General features: G+C 32.8%; 2 protein-coding genes across 2 annotated transcripts; both read left to right on the forward strand.

Annotated features, from left to right (window-relative positions):
• The first annotated feature begins 7,759 nt into the window (after positions 1-7,759).
• LOC133691231 (uncharacterized) lies at positions 7,760-10,141 on the forward strand. Its single transcript, XM_062111650.1, has 2 exons — positions 7,760-8,540; positions 8,972-10,141. Exons 1-2 carry the CDS (start codon positions 7,974-7,976, stop codon positions 9,743-9,745), a joined length of 1,341 nt encoding a protein of 446 aa, XP_061967634.1. The 5' UTR covers positions 7,760-7,973; the 3' UTR covers positions 9,746-10,141.
• A 9,508-nt stretch (positions 10,142-19,649) lies between these two features.
• LOC133692974 (uncharacterized) lies at positions 19,650-20,901 on the forward strand. The gene has a single exon (XM_062114158.1). It carries the CDS (start codon positions 19,863-19,865, stop codon positions 20,757-20,759), a length of 897 nt encoding a protein of 298 aa, XP_061970142.1. The 5' UTR covers positions 19,650-19,862; the 3' UTR covers positions 20,760-20,901.

Below are 20,901 nucleotides of genomic sequence, written 5' to 3' on the forward strand. Positions count from 1 at the left end.
TCAAAAATAATTTTTAAAAAATAAAAAAATATCATTGGCATGTATTTCAGCATGAAAAGCTATTTGAAAAATATCCGCAATCACACTACCAAACACGCTATGAGATGAGAGCTGAGGAGAAAGTGTGAAAAGAAACACAGTGGACCCAACAATTGATGGGCTACATGCTCGACAAAGGAAATACTTGAAATGAAACCTGCGCCTTCAATATTGGTTTAGAAAAACAAGAAAAGTGAGGAAAGAAAAATAGAAAATGAGATAAATGACAAAACACTTTCTTTCCTCTGGACAAATTAATAATAAGATGAAAAAAAAATGGAGAAAAGGTTCGCTGTTTTCAATGTTTTAAATGGTAAAAACTTGGAGGGAAATCTTTTTGGAAGTTAAAATTACTAAGAAAACATCCTGATTTAATTTCAAATATTTTTTAAAAAACAATGTTGTTTTGATAAAAAAAAAACCAAACTAACCCCTCTCTCTCTCTCTCTCTCTATATATATATATATATATATATATATATATATATATATATTAATCCAACAAAACTTCCAACAAGCTCCTGTCCAAATCTTGAATTAGGATAAACCTTCAGCCCATCCGGTAACTATTGAGGTTTTGTTATTTCAATTTAAAAGTCAAGCTAAGCTAATTTAATGAATTTTTAGAAATACAGTTGTTTTTTTAAAAATATTTTTCTTAAAAATATATTAAAATAATAATTTATTTTATTTTTTAAAATTAATTTTTTATTTTAGAACAATCTAAAAATAAAAATAATAATTTAAAACTAAAAACAATTAAAAATGAGATTTGAATGAATGTGAAATATCATCCAAGACAAAGCTGAGCTGGATGTGGGATCCACAAGGAAAACCTTAAATACGCAATCATTTTCTACTCGTCTTTTTTTTCCAAACGGACATCGTAATACTTTAAAAGAAGTGAGAAAACTACTCTAGATTCTAAAATATTGGATAAGGGTCTGGTTATAAAATCGTGTTATAAAAATATAATAATTAAATAGATTAATTAAAAAAATAAAAAAATTAATAGGAAAAAAAAAACTAATAATAAAAAAAATCTGAATTAATTGGATTAACCCTTCAAACCAGGTTAACCCGTCAAACCTGGAACTCACGTCATGAAAGTTTGATAACTAAACAGAAAAAAACAATTGACGGGTTTATCCAAAATTAACTGGGTTAACCCGTCAAACCAAGTTAACCCGTCAAGTCCGAGATACGTGTCATGAAAGTCTGATAATTAAATATAAAGAAATTTAACATTAACAAACTAAACTAAATGAAAAAAATTAATTAAAAAAAAATCTTGGTTAATTCGTTAAACCAGACTAACCCATCAAACCCGGGATCAAACAAAAAAATTCATTAAAAAACAAAAAATAAATAAATAAAAAAAGACAATTTAATGTTTCATTTAACTACTGTAGCTTTCCCACGCCTTTCACTTTCCAATCATTAATATATTATATTATTATAATAATAATTATTATATTATATTATATTATATACTAAAAATTAAATGAAACGCTAAATTGTTTTTTTTTTTGTTTTTTTAATGAATTTTTTTGTTTCATCCCGGGTTTGATGGGTTAGTCTGGTTTGATGAATTAATCCAGATTTTTTTTCCTTTTAATTAATTTTTTTTCATTTAGTTTAGTTTGTTAATATTAAATTTCTTTATACTTAATTATCAGACTTTCATGACACGTATCCCGGACTTGACGGGTTAACTTGGTTTGACGGGTTAACCCAGTTAATTTTGGGTAAACCCGTCAATTGTTTTTTTTCTATTTAGTTTTCAAACTTTCATGACGTGAATCCCAGGTTTGACGGGTTAACCTGGTTTGAAGGGTTAACCCAGTTAATTCAGATTTTTTTTCTTTTTTTTATTAGTTTTTTTCTTCTTATTGGTTTTTTTTCCTTTGTTTTTTTCTTTTTAATTAATCTATTTAATTATAACACTTTTATGACACGACCTTATAGCGAAACCCACATCCAGTGCTCTAGGGTCTGGTGTTGCAGCTAGACTCACTTAAACTTAAGTCATATAAGTTTAATGTTATTATTAATATTATAAATAATATTCTTGAGTCAAGCGTTGCAACTAGATCCAAGGTTTTTGGGTATATCTTTACAGAAAGACCTAACACTCTTAGATCTTAGCATTTTTTGATTTTTTAATGCAAGAAAAAAAATTAACCTGTGGCATATGCCTTTATTTTTTTTCCTTTTTAAGCCTTTTAATTTGAATAGCACGGTGCAATTCACAGTGAAAAAGTTTATGCCTTTAGTTTATTTTTTTTCTATAGTTTCTTAATATTAAATTTTTTCTGTTTAATTATGAGGCTTTCATGACACGGATTCCAGGTGTCGCACGTGTGCGGCATCGCGCGCGATCGTCCACCCTCATGTATGGATATATATCTAGTAAATGTGGGGAGACAAGGAATTCTTTCTCTTATCAGTGAAAAAATAGAATGAGAGTCGTCACCTAGTACTTTGGTCACTAGGAACCCTAACTGGTCTCAAAGATTGGGTACGGACACTGGTTGCATAAAGGAAAGGTATTATCACCCTAAATATGCCCTACCTACAGTAAGCTGCATTGTTTTATTGTCTGATAAAAATCTAAGGTCTTGTCATGTTGGTCTATCTATGGTTCAAGAAAAGCCCTCGTCAGTAAGGAGATTCTTATCTTATGTGGGAAAAAAACCTAATCGGTCTAATGTCTATAAAAGAACTATATTTTTAATACCGGGAATACGTTTTACGTATAAATTCGTAATCCTAGACATTAAAACAAAACAAAATATTTTTTTTATTTTTGAAATATTTGTCAAGTTCTCATGACCTTAATAAACTTGTTATTAAAGCTAAAATGCATGCTAAAATAATTTTTTTTTGAAGTTTTCTTTTTTGTATAAAAATACAATATGATTTTTAGCTTTGAGAGACTTGGCCGTATGCATGAAAATAAAAATATTTTTTTTTGAAAATCGAGTATTTTAATACCGGATTTGTATCTTTACGATATAAAAATACAGACCGATATTAATCAAAATGGCGTAAAAAAATCCGTGGGAAAATCACAATTTTCAAATATACATATAAAAAAACAAACAACAAAAAAATGAAAAAAATGAAATGAACTGGGATGGGCCTGTATTGGCCCAGCCACAAGGCTAGACTCAGCTCAGCCGCATGGGTTGGGCTACTGTTCCTGTCCACAACAACAGGGCTGGACTCAGCCCAGCCGCGTGAGCTGGGCTGGTGTTCCAGCCCGCAGAAAAAGGGCTGGACTCAGCCCAGCCGCATGGGCTGGGTTAATGTTCCAGCCCACAGCAACCAAGACTGGTTACTGTGCATGAGCACAGTAACCAGTTAATTAATTAGCTGGTTACTGTGCGCATGCACAGTAACCAACTAATTATTCTTCTTGCATGCAGAACGTGCACAGTGCATGTTCTGCAAGCAAGAAGATGAATAATGGTCGGTGACTATGAGGGGGAAGAGAATTACCTGAGGCGATGATCTCGGATGGCTGAGCTGGCGGTGATGCTGGTGACCATTCTCGGTGGTGTTGCGGTGGCGGTGACTGGGAAACCCGATGACAGCGGCGATGCTTCCTCTCCGCGGTGTAGAGACACCAGTCTGTGTCTTCTCCCCCCTGTCGGTTTGCTCCTTCTGTCTTCTGTTCTTTCTTCTCCCCGTCTGTCTCTCTGCCAGCTTCTCTTTCCCTCTTTTTCTTCTTTCTTTTTCCTTTCTTCTTCCTCCTCTGTTCTCCCCTGTTTTTTTCTTTTTGTTTGTCTCTCTCTCACTCGATCTCCCTGTCAATCTATTCCCTAGTTTTTTCTATTTTCTACTGTTTCAGTCCCTTCTCTTCACTCTTCTCTCTAAAAGAACTTATTGTTTCTCTCTTTTGGTCTGTCCTTTCTCTCTAAAAAAAACTGTCGGTCTCTCTCTCCCGATCTCTCTTCTGTTTCCCCCCTTCTTCTTCCTTTCAGGACAGTATTTATAGGGGCAGAGGGAGCAGGGTCGACCCTACCCCGTCCCATCGCCGCCCATGCATGGGGTGCACGTCGCCTGCTCTGCCACAGCGCCGACAATGGTGGCTAATGGAGGCGTCGCTTGCGGGGCACGACTGCTCTAGCATCTCATCATAAGATAGGTGGCGTCTGATTTTGGCTCTAAAGCACGTGGGAGGAAGAGACAAGGGGAAGAAAACAAAACTTATCTTCCCTTGCTGCACGTCCAGGGGAAGAAGAAGAAGAAACAGTGCCGCCTCAAAACAACACTGTGTCGTCCTTTTTTTTAACGCATGAAACAACGTCGTTTGGCTTAAAATGTGCCGTTTCATTTAAATGAAAACTAGCGCCAAAGCACTAGATTTCAAGTCAATCCTTTAATTTGCGCGAGTTTTTCATTGTGGTCCTTGGTCTTGGATTTCTTCGATTAAGTCTCCAATTGGCCATCAAACTTCAATATTTATGTAATTTAGCCCCTGATTTGACCAAATCAACTCTCTAAAATTATAATTTGACCACAGAACTTTAATTTCTTCTAATTAAAACATAAATTGACTTAAAAACATTTTTTTTCTGCAATCAACCCTCCATAAATTCAATTACACCTTCAATAAAATTTAATTGAGTCCATAAACATTTGATTCTGTACTTTTCTTTCTCAAATAAAATTTTCTTTATCAATAGGGCTCTTACCGGTCAATTATATACTGTCAAATTTCAATTTTTATATTTTTAAACCTCCTCAACCAAATTTTGACTATTTTATGAGCGTTCTGACATCCTCTTTTCACTGTTATATTTTTTTGATTTTTTTGTATTTTTTTTAAAGAGAGAGGAAAAATGTGAATTGAAGAATAACCCAAAAATGGGTTATGACACCAGGTTTGATGGTTTAACCCAGTTGATTCAGATTTTTTTTCTTTTTCTTTATTAGTTTTTTCCTTCATATAGGTATTTTTCTCTTTGCTTTTTCCTTTTTAATTAATTTTTATTAAAAAAATTAGTTCATTAATATTAAATCTTTTTTCTATTTAGTTATCACACTTTCATAACACGAATCCCATGTTTGACGGGTTAACATGATTTGGCAAGTTAACCCAATTGATTTAGTTTTTTTTCTTTTTTTCTCATTAGTTTTTTTTCTTTGTGTTGGTTTTTTTTTGTTTTTTTCTTTTTAATTAATCTATTTAATTATCACACTTTTATGACACGACCTTGCAGCCAGACCTATATCCAATGCTATTGGATATGGTATTGCAGTCAATCCCACTTTAAACTTGGGTCATGCAAGTTAATGTTATTATTAATATTATAAATATTACTCTTAGATCAGACGTTGCAGCCAAACCTAGGATTCTTGAGTATAACTTTGCAGAAAGACCTAACACTTTTAAATCTTAATTGTTTTTTATATTTTTTATACAAAACAAATTGACACGCGGCATCACGCAGGTCATGTAACTAGTAATACTCTAAAAGGCGTGGGAAAACTACTTCACTTTCCCATCTTTAATATATTATATTATTATAATATTATTATTATTATTATTATTATATTATAATATATTATAATATATACTAAAAATTAAATGAAACGCTAAATTGTTTTTTTAAATTTTTTTGTTTTTTTTTAATGAATTTTTTTGTTTGATCCCGAGTTTGATGGGTTAGTCTGGTTTGACGAGGTAACCCGGATTTTTTTTCTTTTTAATTAATTGTTTTCATTTAGTTTAGTTTGTTAATGTTAAATTTCTTTATATTTAATTATCAGACTTTCATGACACGTATCTTGGACTTGACAGGTTAACTTGGTTTGACGGGTTAACCCAGTTAATTTTGGGTAAACCCGTCAATTGTTTTTTTCTATTTAGCTATCAAACTTTCATGACGCGAATCCCAGATTTGACAGTTTAACCTGATTTGAAGGGTTAACCCAGTTAATTCAGATTTCTTTTTCTTTTTCTTTATTAGTTTTTTTCTTCATATTGATTTTGTTTCCTTTGTTTTTTTCTTTTTAATTAATCTATTTAATTATTACACTTTTATGACACGACCTTATAGTCAGACCCACATCCAATGCTCTAGAATCCGATGTTGCAGCCAGGCTCACTTAAACTTAAGTCATGTAAGTTTAATATTATAAATAGTATTTTTGTGTCACATGTTGCATCTAGATCCAAGATTTTTGGGTATATCTTTGCAGAAAGACCTAACACTCTTAGATCTTAGCATTTTTTGATATTTTTTATGCAAGAAAAAAAAATTAACCTGTGGAGTATGCCTTTGTTTTTTTTTTCCTTTTTAAGCCTTTTACTTTGAATAGCACAGTGCAATTACAGTGAAAAATTTTATGCTTTTAGTGTATTTTTGTTGTCTATAGTTTCTTAATATTAAATTTTTTCTGTTTAATTATCAGATTTTCATGACACGGATCCCAGGTTTGATGGTTTAACCCAGTTGATTCAAATTTTTTTTTCTTTTTTTTCATTAGTTTTTCATTCCTGTAGGTATTTTTCTCTTTGTTTTTTTCCTTTTTAATTAATCTTTTTTTTAAATTTAGTTCATTAATATTAAATCTTTTTTCTATTTAGTTATTACACTTTCATGACACGAATTCTAAGTTTGACGGGTTAACCTGATTTGGCGAGTTAACCCAATTGATTCAGATTTTTTTTTCTCATTAGTTTTTTTTCTTTGTGTTGGTTTTTTTTTATTTTTTTCTTTTTAATTAATCTATTTAATTATCACACTTTTATGACACGACCTTGCAGGCAGACCTATATCCAATGCTATTGGGTCTGGTATTGCAGCCAAACCCACTTAAACTTGGGTCATGCAAGTTTAATGTTATTATTAATATTATAAATATTACTCTTAGGTCAGATGTTGCAGCCAAACCAAAGACTCTTGGATATAGCTTTGTAGAAAAACCTAATATTTTTAAATTTTAAATTTTTATATTTTTTATGTAAAATAAATTAACTCGCAGCAACATACGAGTCATGTAACTAGTTGGTTTTCCACAACACGTTATCAAATTCCCGTGGTTGAAATTTGAAGTCAAGTGATTGAATTAAAAAAATTACTTTGAGAAGTTGAATTCATAAATTTCCTTTCCAGTATTACAAAAAAAATGTATCATTTTCTTACCTCGAAACAGAAGACTTTGTCAAATAAAAAGTCGTTGCGAACTTTTACATAGGAATTTATGCTAAAAGTAGGTCCACGGATAATGATACCAAAAAACAAAAAAAAAAAAACAAGAGACCAGACGTGAGGGATGACGAAGAAGCGTTGAGTTTAATTAAATCGTGATTAGTTGATGATCTCCTTAAAATTTAATTCAACGCCTAATTGTTTCCTGAAAAAAACTAAAGTAACGTCGGCTAGCAGAAAAATAAACGATATATTTTATTAATTTGAAGCTCAATTTATGGTTTAGACGTTAAAAAATGAAAACTATTAATTCTTTAATTAATAATACAATTTTTTAAAAAAATTTAACCGTTATAAGCCAATTCAGGTTTTGTAATTATGATTAAATTATAAATATATAAATATTTCGAGAATGAAATCATAAATAAACTTGATTTCATTAACTATGTCACGAATAAGCAAATGAATCATAGGCATGGTCTAGTTTGTCATGATAAATAATAATAATAATAATAAAGTATAAAAAACAGAAGAACTCCAAAAGCATCCTCCCATAAATAAAACCCCGTGTACAGTGAGCATCTTGCCTTTTACCAAACCAAAAGGCCACTCGTCTCCAAACCAGAAACCACCATTACAAAACCAGATCATAACGCCCAAATTTCCTTCAAGTTTTTCAGCAATTTTCCCCGTCATGGGCGCAGCCAAAACCAGGATCCAACCCTTCTTCTTCACCTGCAAAGCATGCTAGTCCAATCCCCACAAAAAAATGACCAAACCTCCTTTCATGTCCAGATGGTTCTCTGATCTATATTGGAAACCTCTCCTCTTCACCATCCCTACTCTTGCTCTCCTCCTTTTCCTCACCGTCTCTTTGACACCCATCAAACCTTTTTCCTCTTTCGCCCCCTTCGCTCCCCACTTCCTCAACAAAACCGCGTCCGTGATCACCCTCCCCCTCACCACCACCACCACAACGACAACAACAACATCGAATTATTCCTCAATTGCTCCCCCGGGTTTGGCGCCTGTGAATCGCAGTGCGTCAACTTCGTTGAAAGATGAGTTGGGTCGGTCGAGAATGGCGGTGTGTTTGGTTGGCGGGGCCAGGAGGTTTGAACTGACCGGGCCCTCGATTATCAAGAATATTCTCCAAGTGTATCCAAATTCAGACCTTTTTTTACACAGTAATTTTGACGACAAAGCATTCAAATTTTCTCTCTTGAAGTCTGTTCCTAGGCTTGCCTCTGTCCGGATCATCCATCCTAAACCTCTGCCCGAGACCTTGCCTCAGCTCCGTGTCCTCACTGCTGCTAACTCTCCTAATGGCATACAGGTCTGCTTCCCCTTTTACCTTCCTTGATTTGCTTTATAGTTTGCTTTGAATTCCATTCTCAAAGTTGGTTTTTTGTTTTGATTCATTTTCTGTATGTTAATGATGGATTAACTCTCTCTTTTTTATTCGTTTTTTTTCCCCGTATAATTGCATTATTTATCTAATTTGTTTCCATAAATTACAATTTATGGAAATTTTTGTGGTCTCTTCTTATGGTTTCTCTTCTAATTTATGATAAGGTTGTGAGAATTTTCTGACTTTTATTTCTGTTTTTATAAATAGTTCCATAGCCTTTGGACTATTACTGTAAACGTGTTAGTAAAGTTCAATCACCATCAACTTGTTGTAATACAGTACCTGTCGTTTTGGTACTCGAATAACGGACAAAACGAAGGTGAATTCATGTGTTGTGTCGTTTTTAATTGTTTCAGGGCCTGCTTCAATATTTTAATCTCGTAGAAGGATGTCTGACAATAATCCAGGAATACCAAAGCCTAAAGGGATTTAAGTATGACTGGATAATCCGTACCCGTGTTGATGGGTACTGGAATGCTCCATTGGGGCCTGAAAATTTCATCCCGGGTCACTACCTGGTTCCACCAGGATCTACTTATGGTGGCCTTAATGACCGGCTTGGCATTGGTGATCTTAAAACCTCAACAGTAGCCCTTTCGCGTCTTTCGCTGGTTCCCCACCTTGACGCGGCTGGATTTCGTCAACTCAACTCGGAAACTGCTTTTAAAGCCCAGCTTACTACACAAGGTGTTCCTTTTGTTACTAAAAGATTGCCCTTTTGTATTGTTAGTGATCGTAGATATGAGTTTCCTCCTAAACGGTTCGGGGTGCCGGTGGCTGCGTTGTCGAGTCCCGGCCCGTTAAGTGGTGCGAAATGCAGGCCTTGTAATCCTGTTTGTGAAGGGACTTGCGCAGGTAAAGTTATGACATCGCTTCATAAGGGTTGGAGTTGGACTAACTGGGAAAACGGGACACTTAAGTTATGTGATGCACATGGTAAGTGGGGGAGTGGGTGGGAAAATATTTTTGATAGAGTTGCTGGGAAGGAACTTGCCTCTGGAAGGAAGAGGATTATGGGTCTAAAGGAGAAGCAATGTTTGGATGATTTTAATGAAATGAAGAAAAGGGCTTTCAAGTGGGATAGTCCTCCAGTGGAGGAGATATGTAGATTAGGCCTTGGACAGAATTAGAGAGGCAGAAGCTTGATTATTTATCTTGGAGGTTAATTTCTTGTTAAAGTATAGGAATTAAGAGGGTTTTTGGGCAGTTTTTTTTTTTTTTTAAAAAAAGTACATTGGATCATACACTAGAGGAGTAGTCTTAGTGCCCGTTTGGCTCTGCAGCTGCGTTTTATTTTAAACGCAGTTTGTATCCGTTTGATTAAGGAAAAAATCGATATATTGTTCACTGGGCCCCACTTAATTTCTGTGTTAGAAACGCAGTAAAAGAAAAGCAGCGATTTCTTACTTTTTTCACTGTTCATGTTAATTGCACTGTTCATTATTAACATGAACAGTGTATAGTGTACTCTGTTCACATAAAAATAATGAACAGTGCGATTCTCTTGCACTATTCACTTGTCTAAACCTCTTTTTTTTTTTTAAATAGTGTGTTAATTTTTTTAACATTTATTTTAAAAAAAAAAACTAGTTTAGAGTGAATTTTATACCTGATAATATTTTATCTAATTTTATTACATGCTAAAAATATTAAGAAAACTGTAGTTTTTATCGGATGTATTTCGTATGTAATGGAATTATAAATGGTTTCATGGAATAATAAAAAATATTTTATATAAACTATGATTTATTTCATGATATAATAGCAATAGTTAAATCCATAATATTTAAATTAAAAATCATCAATATTAATATATATATATATTTAAAATTATTTTGTAACCTCAATTTTAAAATTATTATTAACTAAATATATTAAACTATTTTTTTTTTCAATCTTAATTTTAATCATAGTTTTAATCAAATATTTATTTTTTCAAATTAATTTTAACTAAAAATAATTTTTTTAAAATCATAATTATAATACGTGGCGCAGTATCAAACACATTCTTAAAGTTTTATAATGTTGTGGTATTGTTTGACGTGAGAGCTGTCCCACCAAATCCAAGCTACATATAGTTCTGATCTGCTGCTGGCGCCCACTAATCATCATCGAGGGAAACCAAGGTTTGTGGTGCTGAATTTTTTCCTCAGTGACAGCATCGACATTGCCACAGGCAGATTTTTCATAAACAGCTCAAAAGGACTGTCATTTAAAATTTTTATAGCTCAGCAGTCTATCTTGTTCCCAAAGATTAGTAATTTTATTTTTATTTTTCTTAGTTTAAAAATTCCTAAAATAATTCTATAATTTTTTATTCGAATACATTTCTTTTCAAGATAGATTTGAGGAGAATATTATATTCTCATAAATAAAATTATGAATTAAAGATATATATGATAATTGTATCTTTTTATACTATTATGAATAATCCACCACTCTTGAAGGGAGGCCTAAAAACACCAAAGCAACACAAAGAATTTTGAGGCTAGAAGGTTGTGATCACCTAACCATATTATAGAATTTTTTTAGTTTTTTATCATCAACACATAAAAAATAATAAAATAATATCAATTAAATATTTTTTTAAATTAAAAATACTTTTAAAAAAATCCAAAAAAAAAGAAGAAATTGTGTTAACCACCCCTCCATGTGATATATATATATATATATAAACCAATTGATTTCTACCCAGAGCAGTCAAATGCATGCTAACCATTGATTATAATAAAAGGGAAACCCATACAAGACTTCGAAATTCATCACAAACAACATAAACAATTCCAAGAAGTAAATCATATATTTTTAAAATTTAATTATTATTCTATCAACCTCCACATGGTTTTTTTTTTCTTACAGATTATTCCACAGATCTAGTTGACTTCTACATGTGGTAAAATGAAAAGAAAAAAACAAAGAAACTAGTTGATATCTACGCTAAGCAGTCAAATGTTTGCTAGCCCTTGAACAAAAGGGCGAGACAAACAAGACTTCGAACTCAGTCACAGACAAATCCCACTCTTGTCACAGTCAAATGTTTGCTAGCGCATCCCACTCTTTGTCATATTCTATGATCGAAACAGTTCCATGAATTAATGGCTGATGAATAATATAATGTAAGGGTTTCAACTTTCAACCTTGCTTCCTGCAAGTAAATTAACATAAATAAACTACGAGAACAATAACAAAAACATTGAAAAGAAAATAACCACAAAATCAACTTCAAAATTCAAATCAAATCCACCACTTAATCATACAATCAGGAGCAAAGCCTGGGAAATCTCTTGTAGGGGCCGGGGCCTGCAAGCCCCCGTCTCCGCCGCCACATAAATATAAGGATTCAACTCTCACATTTATAATAGTAAGCCAAACTAATCATGCCTGATGTGATACGAAGTATATAGTCCATAAATTTCATCACGCCAAAAATTCAATCAAGTTCAAATCCAAACCGTGTACGAAATATGAAGTTGGCATGAATAAAAAATAATGGCCGAAGGGGCCACATAAAAAACCATGGGCCACCCGTTTGTGCCACTACAAAAAACAGAAAAAAACCAACCAGGTCCATGCACAGGCATCAACCTGCTACAAAGGAGACTAGATAAAAACTGTAGTCCCCATCTGCATCCATCCATCCATCTATCAATCTATAAAGAGAAACTCTAAGCCCAGGTAGGATAAACATAGCTGCGAGGATCATAGCCATAAGCATAGCCATAGCCATAGTAAGTGGGTGGTCTCTTCGGATAGTAGCTGGTCATGGCATAACCTGGGTGATAGCCTTGGTGATATGCTGGTCCTGGCTGGTGGTAGCCTCCTGTGGGGGGATACTGGTAGCCATTGTTCATGTAAGGATTCATGTTTCCTGTCTCGACCCAGCATATGTCTGCATGTTTTCCTCCTTTTGATAACTTTTTAAGCAGCTTGTTTGGATCCACTCTACCTCTGATGTATGCCATGCCTTGTTCAACATCTATGGCGTAACTAACCCCTGAAGAAGATGCTAGTAAATTAATATGCAATATTCAATCCGTTGACTAATTAGAGATGAGATTAAAAATCTCAAACCAAACAAGAAATAAAATTAAGTGCTTGGTTACCTTTGATTCTTTTCAGTACTTTGGTTAATGTCCTATGCCATTCAGGGTCTTTGGTCTCCACTTTCAAGCCACAAGACTGCAAGAGAATTAACAAGTCATTAAAAAAATGTAAAAGAAGAAAGAAAAAAATTCATAATGGATGGAAATGGCAGGTATGAACAAAGGCTAACCATGTTCGAGTTGAGATGTGAAGCCATGATGCTCTCAAGAATTACAAGAGTTGACGACTTGACTTTGCTATGGAGTATGGGGCAAAAGGGATTGCCGAAAGACGTGCGCAAGGGTTTATGGATCGTGTAGGTATTTATAGATTTTTTAAACCGATTGAAAATGAAAAAAAATTAGTCAAGCAAAGACAAAATCTTCATGGCACATATTTAGTTTAGGCTAAAAGGACATGTGAATTATCTGTTGCATTAATTGCTTTTTAATCGGAGAAGATGATTGAAAATTAAAAGATTTACTTTCCCTTCCAGAAATTATATTTGGGTGTTGATATTCCCAAGCCCACGAACATTAAAGACGATCGAGCAAAAAGTGTAGTGTGATTTTTAATTACGATTTTAAAAATCATTCACATTTTGAGAGCTGGTGGGATGTGATTTGTGTGAAATTAAGCATTTTAAATTATATATATTAGCTTTCATAAGATGAAGAAATGCTTGTTTTATTTTAAAAAATAAAAATTATTTCAAATGTTTTGAGATCAACTAGCTTCAGTTATTTTTATTCTATACGTAGCTTTTAGCTAGTGTTTGATTACATAATTAATAATTTTAAAAATCTTAAAATTAACTAATCTCAATTATTTTGTTTTAAGTATATGGTATCTCGGATTGTATGGATATTAATTAAATTGGTTAGTTGTTCTATTTACTTAAAAAAACCATATAATGTTTTAATTATTTTTTTGACTTGCATTTTTCTTGCGATATTTGCGTGTTTTCTAAAGAAACAATTCATTTATTTTTTAAAAAATATATTTAATTTCAAAAAAAAACTACTGAATTTAAATTACACATTTAATAATAATTTAAATTTGAGTAATTTCACTATATATCAACACCACATAATATTTCATTACCAAACAATTTTTAATGTGTTTAACCCTCTATAATAACAGAACAAAAACCAGATATATATATTCAAGATTATTTTCTCACTAATAAACCAAATAATTTCTCTGGCTAGTGGCATGCAGTGCTTAATTTGCACAAGTAGTTCTAAGTTCTAGCTCCCATTATATTTAAATAAATCATTTTAATTATAAGTTTAATATATCAGTTTATAAACACAATTTAACCCATTCATTGTGTCATGCCCTTCTCGCAATTGTGAGAATCTTGAACTACGGTCCTCAAATTTCTCTTTGCACAACCACCTGAGTCTCCGCCGTGAACCTCCTCAACTCAACCATAGTTTTTTTCTTTCTTTCTTCTGCCTTTAATTTGTTTTTTAAATTTACACGTTAAAAAAATAGAAACTCTCTGTTATTAAGGTCTGATTAGTATAATTATCTGGATATTCCAAATAACCGAATTAATAATAAAATAAACTAAAATAAACAGCAGAACAATAAGGTTGGACACAATTAATTCCAGAACTCAAAATAAATATCTTAAAAATAAAAAGTTTAATACAACCTCTTTCTTGAGTTTTCAATTATGAATTATATCTACTGCTCTATTTATTTTTGCATTTCAAAAGTAATTTTGAAAAAATTAAATTTTTTTTATTTATTTGCTTTAAATTAATATATTTTTAGTGTTTTTAGATTATTTTGATGTGCTGATATCAAAAATAATTTTTAAAAAATAAATAAAATATTATTTTAATATATTTTTGAATGAAAAATAATTTTAAAAACTACGACAACTATATGTATTATAAGAATTGATCTTATACATTATTATTACCATTAAAAAAAAACAACAACGTTGTGCAAGGTATCCTCTATAATTATAATTAAGGTTGTAATCAATATAAATAAATCTAACAGATTTTTTTGCCTCATCGGATCTGTAGTTAAATATAATTTATTCAATCACAACCTATATATATACACGAAATTAACTCATTTAATATAATTTGTAATTCTAACGGATTCTTCTTGCCTTATTCGAGACCCAATATAACTTTGTTTCTATATTAAAATTCATTTAAGAATATCTAAATATTATAATACTAAGTCTAAAAAATATATTAAAAAAATCAAATTAGTAATCTTATAGATATTTATTATAGGTTTAATAAATGGAAATATTTGTTTTTACCTTATGTAAATACAACAGAAATAAATCTTTCCCATGTTCAGAACTCTCAGCGTTCAAGGAAGAGGCCTAGAAAGAGCTTCTGAAAGCTAGCGCGGGGCCCAGAAAGCCAAGTATGTTGGGCTTTATAGTGATATTTTGAGTGGAGATGGGTAATCGAATGTTTCCATCAATAAGGCCCAAGCCCGCATTTGAAAATGGCAGATGGCAAGGGAGCCCAGTCACATGCTTACGTGTTGTTAAAAGAAAATCAAGATTGGTAAGTTCAATGAGCATTGGTTCGAGGGATAAAAAAATCAACCGGATTGGGTATAAAAATTAAGCCAATCAATTCGATTTAATTCATTTCGGTTTTATATTTATAATTAAAATTAAATAAATTTAATTTAAATTAATGAGTTTTAGTTTGACTGTTTTTTATAGACTTTGATTTAATAATATTTTTTTATTTATAATGGTTTTTTCAAGTTTGGGTCAATTTAGTTTTTCAAGTTTGTTTTGTGTGAAATCAACATTCCGCATGGCTAGAAAAAATGACTTAAAAACTTTGATCCAAAAAAAATTAATCTCCACTCGAAACTAAGGTGGTCCAAGGAAAAACAAAAAAGATACAAGACTTGCCTGTGATATCAAGATATCGGTCACCTGTTGAAGGTGGAGATTGGTGTTTGGGCTGAAAAACCTGGCTTCTCCGCCGGCCCATCAGCACTCTGGGTCTCACTAGCTGGTGGTTTGTCTCTGTCCTGCTGCCCCTGCCCTGGCAGTGTCTCGTTAGCATGCATTGCAACACCATCAGTCACTGGCTTCATTGTTGTCATTTGAGGTGGCTGATTCAGTGTACCCTCCTTTTTCTTGCTTCTCCCGAACCGCTTCAATTGTCTGCTTGCTCCGTCCGGTTTAATGAGTCAGTCATCTGTTTAGATACGTGATATATGATATTTTTAAAAAATATTTTTTAAAATATCAGAATATAAAAATCATCATGAAAAACATAAAAACATTTAAATTGATGTATTTTTACTACAAAAAGCAATACAAACCACGAAAACAAACACTCATATGAAAAAACAACTTTTAAAACAAATAAAATAGTGTTTTTTAAGTATTAAAACCCAATAAATATTACTATAAAAATACCCAATATATAGATGAAAAATAAAATAGCTTGATTTTAGTGTAATTAGGTAAACTTAACAGGTCAATCAATGATTCCATTAAATCAAAATATAATTTGAATTTTTTTTAAAAAAAAAACAACATCATTTTTATTTTTTCTTAAAAAAATACTAGAACAAATGTTTTAAATTAACTCGGTGAATCCATCTCTCCTATATATGATCGGAATTGGATTTAATAACTTCAATAATAAACATGGAGGCTATGACAAAATACAAGACGAGAATTATGAATGATTAAAACGTGTAACCTCATCTCTGTTTATTTTTCAGTCTCTTCAAGTTTTCATGTAAGATGCCTTCCAATCATCTCCACATGGGATGGCTTAGCATCAATGCATGGCTATATTATACCACCGTTTTCATGTAAGATGCCTTCCAATCAAAGCAGGAACGTGAATTCCTTAACACTACTCTTTTTGTGCACAAAATTTCCTGTACCGTCCAGCTTCACGCATATTACCACCGTTTCGCAAAAGAATCTCGTGGCTTATACTTCATGTCTTATCTCTTAGCATATATAACCCATGATGTAAGAGGCAGAGATGGTCGAGGACAAGTTCCAACAAGCTTATCTGTCATGTCTGCCTCGAGTTCCACCAGTGTCTTGTAAGTCCAACAATGGTGGAATTTTAGTTAATTAATTGATGGAATATTTTGGTTTTAATAAGAGGGAGGGAGGGACCCTTGACGAGTCAGAACACAACGTGGTCAGCTCGGAACCTTGGAAGTTCAATTCTAAGCTCCAGCTTTAGTTAAACAAAAAACATGATGGTTGACATTAGAGATTTAGAGGACTCTAGTTAAGTTAGACTTGAAGTTGCAGTTTCCCAATTTTGTATGAGTGAGCTTTCAACTTCCATGGCCCTGGGTGGCTGTTCAATTGTCCGATTGCAATGATTACTACAGTTTCTGGAATCAATGCATGCATTCAGGATTTTAGTAATCGATGTCTAGTCATTGTTGCTCGTATCCAAGTTCTATGCATGCCACGAAGAATAGCAAAATGCTGCTGGGTATTTGCAGGCATGCCATCTCATGTCTTAATCCATGCTGTACTGACCAATAATTACTTGGTGCCAGGCAAGGGTTTTGTTAGGTACATGGAGCAGGAGAGGCTATTTACTAAGCCAGTTCTTAAATCCACAACTCTTGGGGGTTGGAAAACTGCTATCAATGTTCGTTATTGGATAGGACATGCATTCCAAGGTTTCTTCTTCTCAAAATCAGCTGTTTTTCTATACGATTTGTTTTCTTAGTAAATGATTCCATATTCTGTGGTCCTCAAAAACTAATTTTTTCATCAAATATTGAGACCAAAATCAGAAACCATGCGAAAAGGAAGAAAAACAAAGTACTAAAAACCAATCCTCTCAAGTAGAAGTTCAAGTCCATAAAATAAAAATAAAAATGAAATGATCATCCTTCTTTGGTCGAAACATGCATGTACTTGAACAAACATCTCACTAGCAGCAGGGTTAAAGCTTTTGAATTTGTATGGAAATTTATATATTCAAAACAAGATTTAGGATATTTTAAAATCCAGATCTAACAATTAATTAATTATTATAGAATTTGAAAAATAAAAAGAACTCCCACCTATTTTATATTCAAGTTTATTATTGTAATGTTGATTGCTTTTTTTAACAATCCTTAATTTTAATATATAAAATTTGTGTGTACAATTGAATCACACGAAAAAGGAAGAGAAAGAGGGATGGATAATTTATTGTAAAAAAAAAACCTTCTCGAGGCTAATATTTGACTATAACTGGATTTGAAGCGTGCATCAATCTGAGCTCTAAAGATTTTACGTAATATGTTATCGAAGATTCTTAAGCTGCGTGTGATCTTTTTCGAGTCCCTAGTTCGGCGTAAAATAATTGCTAACCCTGTGTATCTCTTCATCGATCGAGTCCCTAAAGATTGTAAGTTGCTGCTTTAATTTCCAAAAAGATTTGCCTTTTAATGCTCCACGTGAGTTCGACCCACATGCCGCCGCTTCGAATTGTAGTCAAAATTGAAGAGTCCATACCAAAGAATTTATTTATCTGTTCAAATTTTTTATTCATAAATATTGCGATGAAATTAATAAATAAAACACATTTATATTTTTGTTTGTAAGTGTAAGTAATTATTTCATCTTGAAATTGTGTTCCCTCGTTGCAATTACAGATTTCTTTACTAAATTACAATTTTATTTCCTGTTTTTATTTCTTACTTAGTAAATTTTTGATATTTATAGCTATCAAATCATGGATTCAAAAAAAATATTAAAAAATATAAGATTATTTTATTAGAAAAAAATATTTTAAATTTTTTATATAAAAATATCTATTTTATATTTATATTTATGATTCTTCAATAAAATACGTTTATATTATATTGTCCCTGTAATACTAACCAAACTAAACACAAAAGTTTAGTTACCGATATATATATTTATTGAAGTGTGTGAATTTGAAAATACTATACATTACAGTAAAAACAGAATAATCCTTTTAAATTGATATTATTTAATGTTTTATGGCAGCAAAAGGTCGCCCAGCTATGATTAGCAAGGTAGACAGGCAAGGGAATTAATTAATAGAAGACTGGGACGAACTTATGCAAGTGTACATTACATATTAGGTGCATGAACAGTACTCAGAACCAACGCGTTTTTACAAATTGGTGCGCACCAAACCCATAGTCTCTTCCTTAACCCCCCACATGGTGATCCAGGCACCATTACTGCTGTTGCCTGTAAGGGTCTGCCATGCACCCTGGCATTGTACATATGTAAACCTCAATTAATTGCAATTTTATAGTCTTGTGATTATTAGATTAATCCAAGGCTCTTAAGTAAATTGGGTTCAATAAAAGGTAAAATTAAATTACATCTCATATGGTTTCGATACCTCCAATACATGCATATGTTCTTTCACAATCCATCAATATTCTCTCGATATGTTACTCAAAGTATCTGATTCGTTCAATTAACAAAGAGGTCTTGACAGAAGTGCCACATGAAATCACGCGCCATTTTGCATAGAAACAGCACACTTATTTTTCCAGATAATTTCAGTTATATGGAACGCTAGAATATTTCCCATAAATTAATATATATCAAAGTTAGGAACCAATGAAAAAATCATTCAACGTTAAGAAAGAAGTGAATTGGTTAGAGTGATATATTCATAATGTTTAAAATTTAAATCTGATTTACATATAAATTGATCCGAGCAAGATTGACATTAATTTGGAAGTAGAAAAATAATTGAAAGAATCACAATTCACCTAGGGCATGACGAATTCATAAGTAAAATTAACGATTAACCTCACGAATCCTTCCAATTCGGGAAAGAAAAACTTGGAGCAGAGTAAGAAATGAAAGCTGGGCTACAATCCAAGAAAGCCAGCATGTCAAAACCATGTGTGTCTCCTCTCCAGTTGAAACATGAAATGGTGATCCATAACCCATGCCTCCTTGCCTCGGTTTGCAAACCCTAAGCTAGCCCACTTGGTTAAAACTAAAACTAAATAATTAACAGCTGGATTTCTTCGCCGATCCAGTCCCCTCCATTCTTAATCCCCTCGTGCGCCTTCGTTTTCCTACCTTTATATACCTCCCCTCTTCTTTCTTCTCTCCTCACAAAAAAAAAAAAAAAAAAACATTACAACTCCAAAAACACTACCAAGATTCAGCATCGCTTGAAAATGGTAGGCGTGTTCAAGCGCTCTCTTTCATTTCCTAACAAAATTCCTAGCCGTACTCTATCAAAACCAACCATCTCATACCACAATAGATCCATTAGTCTTCCATGCAGATCACATCCCTTGATTTCCCAGCTCATAAACGAGATCAATGAGCTTAAAACTTGGTCATCGAAGCTCGAAAACCGAACTTGTGTTTGGCTTTGTGATGGCTTGAGTCATCTTAAGGATGTTCAAGATTCTTTAGATGATTTCCTCCAGCTACCTCAAACACGAGAATCTCTTCGTCGACAGCCTAAATGGGTGGAGAAGCTTCTTGAAGACTTTCTTCGTTTTGTTGATGTTTATGGAATCTTCCAAACATTAGTTTTGGCTGTTAAAGATGACCAAGTTGCTGCACAGTTAGCTATAAGAAAGAAGGATGACTCAAAGATTGCTTTATACCTCAAGTCTCGCAAGAAAATGGCTAAAGAAATGGATAAACTTGTTTCCACAGTTCGATGCATCGCACGAAGCCCGTTTCCTGGATTGGGTTCAGGCCCCTCTGTTGGTGATGCTGAGTTGGTCCGTGTTATTATAGATGTTATCGAAGTTAGCGTGTTGGTTTCGTTTGCACTTTTTAATGGAATGTCGTTGTCCTTCGCGTCAAGAAAATCATCCTGGATTAGACTAAGGTTGCCGAAGAAGGTTAAGATTGATGAAGGAATTCAAGAATTTCAGCAAATTGGAGTTGAGAGTTTGTGGGGATTGGGAAAGAAGGAAGATGAAGAGGTGAGGATGGTTTTGAAAAGGATGCAAGAGTTGGAGGGGTGTATTGGTGATATTGAAACTAGTGGTGAAAGAGTGTTTAGGAGTTTGATTAACACTAGGGTTTCATTACTCAATAGTCTCACACAATAGAGAGGAAAAAAGGAAGATCATGTAATTTAGTTTTTGTTTTATTCTCACTTTTCCCCTTTTTTCTTCAGTAAAATCAAATGAAAATGGTCAAATTTAGTGGTAATATTTCTATAAGAAATGGATTAATGGTGTGCGTACAGTC

The sequence above is a fragment of the Populus nigra genome, chromosome 4 (genome assembly GCF_951802175.1).
Source record: "Populus nigra chromosome 4, ddPopNigr1.1, whole genome shotgun sequence".
Lineage (NCBI taxonomy): Eukaryota > Viridiplantae > Streptophyta > Magnoliopsida > Malpighiales > Salicaceae > Populus > Populus nigra.

What these genes read in the sequence shown, in the direction of transcription:
- LOC133692974 (XM_062114158.1), top strand. Translation starts at nt 19,863, where the DNA reads ATGGTAGGCGTGTTCAAGCGCTCTCTTTCATTTCCTAACAAAATTCCT.
- LOC133691231 (XM_062111650.1), top strand. Translation starts at nt 7,974, where the DNA reads ATGACCAAACCTCCTTTCATGTCCAGATGGTTCTCTGATCTATATTGG. An exon ending in ACTCTCCTAATGGCATACAG is followed by an intron (nt 8,541 to 8,971) that starts GTCTGCTTCCCC and finishes TAATTGTTTCAG; the next exon opens with GGCCTGCTTCAATATTTTAA.